At 44.4% G+C, this 6,127-nt stretch overlaps 1 protein-coding gene across 1 annotated transcript; it reads right to left on the reverse strand.

Moving 5' to 3' along the window:
* Nucleotides 1-699: 699 nt before the first annotated feature.
* LOC134476806 (paired-like homeodomain transcription factor LEUTX) lies at nucleotides 700-4,265 on the reverse strand. The gene is made up of 3 exons (XM_063252463.1): nucleotides 4,250-4,265; nucleotides 2,044-2,195; nucleotides 700-1,092 (listed from the first exon to the last, which is right to left on the reverse strand). The coding sequence occupies exons 1-3, from the start codon at nucleotides 4,263-4,265 to the stop codon at nucleotides 700-702; spliced, it is 561 nt and encodes a 186-aa protein (XP_063108533.1).
* Between the last annotated feature and the right edge of the window lie 1,862 nt (nucleotides 4,266-6,127).

The following is a 6,127-nucleotide window of genomic DNA, read 5'->3' on the forward strand; positions in this document are numbered from 1 at the left end:
TTGGCTCTCCTAAAAGCTGGCATGTTCTCCCATCTTTCATTTCACTCAGGACCAGAGGAGGCAGTGCCATTTCATTCCACCTGATACCTCACTATTGCTGTCTGCCTCTGCAGAGATTAGCTAACTCCTCTTTAAGGAAACAAGTGTCTTTCCTTGCAACACTTATCTGAAATATTCTCAGCAACCAGCATGAGCCGGGAGTGTAAGTTCTTCTGATTTGCACTTTCTTCAAAATGAGATTCCTTCCCAGCAAGATGGCACTACAGTAAGGGTGTCTTGCTTTCAATGAGAGCCTAGGCCTTTCCTGCCTGTTGCATGTAACTATTTTCTCAGGCAGTATTGGTAGGGGCCCTCTAGAACTGTTTGTCATTGTATGCAGAGAGAATCCATGCACGTGATATTCAATGCACTTAGGGGTGAGGGAGAATCAGGAATCTAAATTTCCCCATGCTGCTGATTTCCTTCCCAAGCGGAGTGTTCAGGGTACTGAAAAGATTGGAGGGGGAATACAAAACACTCGGAAACAGGCAACATTGACAGTGACATGGCTATTTTATTGCCTTCTGTGAAATGACAAGTCCTCAAAGCTCTGCTGCAAAAAATGGAAATCAGTTGGGAACCATGCTTGAAAATGGAGGCTTGTGTCCAAAGTTGTGGGTGTCATGAGTCACTCTGCCCATCAGCACCATGCTCACTTCTTCACTGCAGGCAGCCTGGGGGGAGGTATATATCTAGACTGCTGGGATCATCTTCCCCAGGCAGATAATACATTTCTATAAGTTTATCTGTGTCATCAATGTCAAAATCTTCGACGTAGACGACGTGTCCCTGAGTTCCATCAGGTTGACTTTGGAATGACGAACCAAACACAGAGGCTCCGTGTCTTCTACTGATATCTTTCTCAAAACGCTCTGCTCGGTCACAGACATGGTCATCTGAAATGGAAGATATCGGTGAACAACTTGCAACAGGACTTTGTAGGACGTGCTCCTTCTTTTCTGAAGAGGTCTGCGTGGATGTTCCGGGCAAAGAAGCTAGCTTCAGTTTTAGCTGATCTTTCTTCCGTTTGCTACGCTGGTTCTTAAACCAGATCTACAGGGAAGAGAGAAGCAGTTCAATAAATGGGTATGAACCCAAAGCTTTATTTTCCTGTTCCCTAGGATGTGAGGTTTTTGGGTCAGAAAGGTGATCTCCAATTGCTGTGGACTGATCTGAACAGGGGAAGTACTTTGTATCCTGTGCTGTTCTGGTTCCGGGAGGGTAAAGGGGGGGGGGGTATTGGGTTTTACTGGCAATGCGTAGAGTAGGAAGGGGCAAACTCTCAATGCCGGAGGGTTAAACAAAGGGTGCTGCGTGTAGTTCTGCATTAGTGGTTGCTCCAAATTTTGCAAGAATACATTGCAATGACTGAGAGCAAGGAATGGGAATGGAGCTTGGGTTGCTTCAGCTCCATGAAGGGATTTTGCCCTCACTACCTTGAGAAAGGCTAGGAAGACATCAGAATGAATTTGAATGTTCTGACTGAGCAGTATCTAGATATCTACCCGCTGTGTTTGTATAAAGACTCACTGGGTTTGGTGTTTCTCTTCTAAGGAATGGTATGGAGAGGAAGTCCACTTTAAGATGTGAAGCCTGATGAGAAGTAATTTGTACTCAGAACGTGGGCTTGGGAGGGACTAACTCCCAGCTCCAGGAAGTGCCTCAATTCTTGAGCACTAGGTTGCCCATTACAAGAGTGTGCTGCTAATCGGAAAACAACCCAAAGGGCAAGATCTCAGATCCAGATTCAAAGGGTCCCAGGCAGTGTGCTGTGGATCAGTTAAAATCTGGCCCTTGCACTTATTACTTGAGGAAGACAAGTCTTTTGGGTCAGCCTCAGTCTGCCTCCAAAAGTGAACATGGGTGAAGTGAAACTATGCCATATTTCACCGCTGTCCAAACGCACTGCACCTGGCAAAGTATGGGACTTGTATGCTGGTGGTTGAAAGCGTGTGGCTTTCTGGGTCAGGTGTACCACCTAGAGACACACACTCAGGTACTTACTTTTATCACCGTTTCATCAACATTGATTTTTGTAGCTAATTCTTTTGTAACATCGTGCCCTGGATGATTGTTCTTCTCAAAGGCACTCAGCAGTACTGAGCGTTGGGATGGGGTAAAGTCAGTTCGTGGCTTGCGCCTGTATTCTATCTTGTCTGCGGAGGGAAGAGACAAATACTTGCATGAAAGCACTATCCACACGGAAAGGGCAAAAGCATGTGTTATAATCATACCCAAATGTGCATTTCATGCTTGGCCCAAAGAGTTCACCCATGGAACCACATTCCTCTCTAGCTCCAGGTACCCTGTTTCTTAATGGGAGAGAATACAGCATTGGGGTAAGAGTAACAGTAGACTCAGGGTTTCACAATGCTCAAGCAGTACTTGAGACCCTGGTACACTCAGCATTCAGACTCAGAGGTGCTTTCAGACCCTAAAGAGCTGGCTACTGATTTGGTCATTTCTTCGTGGGATCTGTGTGGCTAGCAGCTAAGAAGCAGAATGCATGCTGATTCTCTCCTCTACTGGCTCTGTCATTTAGAGACCTGCTCCCCTCATCGTTTGCTTCTGTTTCTCTAGGGTAAAATGGTGCCACATAAATCGTAGACATTGCAAAGTTGTGAATTTCCAAAGAAGTAAGTTTAGTGTACAGTATTTGTGCAGAATAGGAGATTATACTATGGTTTCACACATCTAATACCTTCTTACCCAGTAGTACTTAATGTTATGGCAATCCATATTCCATGGTCTCTTCTATTTATAAGAGACTTTGTTTTCCCACATTGCTAAGCGGGCACACACAAACTCAAACCCACGCCTTCATGCATCCACACACACACTGCACCCAAACTGCCAACATGCTGCCTAATTCTCCGTCAGTGAACACAAATGATCCAATACATAGATTTTTTACAATCTTTTTAACAATTGGCATCGAAATCACAACCTCGCTCTGGCCAGGCAAGCACTGGGCCACTGAGCTGAATCCCCAGGACCACAGAGTTTTACAAAAACATTTTTCCGTTCCTGTCTGACGAAAGAGGGCATTGTTGAAAATTTTGAAGCATGGTATTCAAGGAGTGACAGAGACAGAGATAGATAGAGCAAACTAGAGCTCGAGACAGAAAAAGTAAAACTGAGCAGGAAAAGGAGGGTGGCAGCAGGATAAACTCTAAGTTTATTAAATAAATGGCCAGGGGTTTAGCTCAGTCACATAAGCGTCTGTCTGGCAAGTATGAGGTCCTCAGTTTGATCACGCTACCACACCACAAAAGAAAAAGCAAAAACAAACACTCCAACATTAAATTGTCAGTGTCATATTACTAGAATATATTGCACACATATATCTAGAATGCCTTGAAAATACAGAAAATCAGATGGGGCATGTATCCTTGGAAATGAGTACAAAATAGAAGATTTGGAAATGATATCAACCAAAGTACTGCAAATCTGCGCATAGTGGTGCACACCTGTAATCCCAGCCTGCCTGGGCCAAAACAGTGAATTCAAGGCCAACTTGGACTAAGCAGTAAGACCCTCCCTCCAAGGGGCCAGTGATTTAGCTGGGCGGCCCAAGGGCTCCTTTGGGAAACACAAGAATTGAACTTCCATCCCTGCTACAAAAAAAAAAAAAAAAAAAAAAAAAACAGAAACAGCGACAAAAGAACTCTATCCCTAATCACACGAGAAAAATCCAAAAGCAAACCAAACCAACAAGAAAACCCCTCAAAAATAAAAATTATTGGTGTATGTGGTAGCCCATTCTTCTAATTCGAACACTTAAGAGCCTGAGGCAGAAGGATCCGTGCGAGTTCCAGGTCTGCTGGGCTATGGAACCAAGTTAAGGGCAAGCCTATCTAGAGAGTGAGATCCTGACTCCAAAGAAACAAAGATTCTCCAAAGCAAAAATATACGTTTTAACAAGTCTTATAAATACAATGCTCAATAACGTTGATTAGTTTGACAACTTCAAACTTTAAAATACATAGACTATAGAATTATACGGAAATAAACAAACCTGCAAGCAGGTATCTGCAACAAACCTAACATATCAACTTCCAATGTGTAGAGGGCGACAAAGATTATTCTACTCAGCCCCTGGAGAAAAAATTCATGGAGCCCAGGAACCACCACAAAGTCCTTGCATCTCTCCCAGGGTTCCCCCACTCTCAGCCCCTCAGCTCCACCTTCCCAGAATGCCTCGACTTACCTGGTTTCCTGGACATGGCAGCTGCAAGACAGTGCTAGCGCATGACCAACTGTACCACCTATGGCTCCTCAGTTTACCTGCCTGAAGCCTTGGGCTGCCTGGCTTAAATAGTGTGTTGAGGTAGCCACACCCCCTCCTTAATCCACCCTACACATTCCAGGCCCAATTTATCCATAATCCAAGTGAGTGTGTGTGTGTGTGTGTGTGTGTGTGTGTGTGTGTGTGTGTGTGTTTGTGTGTGTGTGTCTGTGTGTGTGTGTGTGTGTTTGTTTGTCTGTGTGTGTGTCTCTGTCTGTTGGTCACTCTGGATGTCTCCAAACCGAGGCCACTGATGGTGAACTTTTAAGATTGAAGTCTCCAACTGCAGTTTCAACCCCACTTATTTATGTCGAACCACTAACACTAGCATGACCCTGGAATGCTCTGCTGCTGGGGCAATGCTACTGTGACTTGGCTAGCCAGGGACAGAGAGCTTTGCAGGGCTCCTGTGTCCTGAGTGCCCCAAGGTCACCACCACTGACCTAGGCTGGGTCTGCTGTTGGGCCAGGTGATGAAAGTGAAGGGTGATTGGAAACGGATTCCTAGCAGGGTGGTGCCATGCACACCTATAATCTCAGCATATGAGAGGCTGAGGCAAGAGGATAGCCTACAGTTCGAGGCAAGCCTGAGCTACAAAACTATTATCTGTTTCAAACAATACAAAAAAACAGGTGTACGAAACAAAGAGAGAAAGAAAGAAAGAAAGAAAGAAAGACACACAGACACACAGATAGAAAGAAAGAAAGAAAGAAAGAGACAAAGAAAGAAAGATAGAAAGAAAGAAACGAAGGACGAAAGATACAAAAACCAATCCAAAGCAAAAAATTCCTGACCTGATATAGTAGAGGAATCCTTAGGAAAATCAGGTACACAGAAAAGAGACAAAATGTACCAAACTTTCACTGGGGACAAATGAGTCAATCAACATGATGCTGAGAAAATCTGTGGATCTGTGACCGGGAAGGGGAGGGCATGAAACCCTACAGGGTGGGCTAGAGGGGCACTTGCGCTGCTGAGACCTGCTCCCCCTCCCCTGGGACCTGGAAAGCCCTCCACAACCAACCTGGCTGGCAAAGAAACTACATACAGTTGTCCTGGAAGATCTGCACAGAGGACCCAGTAGTGTAAGTTAAGGAGCTTGGATTGTGGCCATTTGGGAGGCCAGGTTGAGGCAACTTCAGGCTGTTTTTCTCTGTTTCATTTTCTGGCTCTGGGAGTGAAAGCCAGGGACATCACACTGAGATGTACAGCATCTGCCCATTTTTATTTTTACTTTTAGTTAGGGTCTCCTTCAATTGCTAAATGCCCGACCTGGTCTCAAACTTGGGGTCCTGTGGCCTCAACCTCTGCGAGTTCTAGGATTGCAAGCATGGGCCACACATCCACATTGCATTTTTTAACAGATTTAACCAAGTCTATTCTCTCTCTGTCTCTGTCTCTCTCTCTGTGTCTGAGTTTGTCTCTCTCTGTCTCTCTCTCTCTCTCTCTCTCTGTCTCTGTCTCTGTCTCTCTCTCTCTCTCTCTGTCTCTCTCTCTCTCTCTCTCTTCTCTCTCTGTCTAATGAGGACATAGCAAAGCGGATCAGATAAGAACAATGCAAGTAACACAGCATTTCACAATAAGACAACCCCTGATTAACAGTAACTACCATAATGTCTCTTTCTTTGAAATAGTTGAGCATAGCTTCATATACGATAGAATCAAGCATAACAAAACAATATAAAACAATTCAAAAGAATGAAAGCATTACAGGGCTTTCAGAACCCAATTTTAGAAAACCAACAATGGATACAATATTATCTCATTTTCCATAGGAAAATTGTTTGTACTATCACACAT

Source organism: Cavia porcellus, unplaced genomic scaffold (genome assembly GCF_034190915.1).
Source record: "Cavia porcellus strain 051 isolate PalLab524CR breed Dunkin Hartley unplaced genomic scaffold, mCavPor4.1 scaffold_7, whole genome shotgun sequence".
In the NCBI taxonomy this organism is placed as follows: Eukaryota; Metazoa; Chordata; class Mammalia; order Rodentia; family Caviidae; genus Cavia; species Cavia porcellus.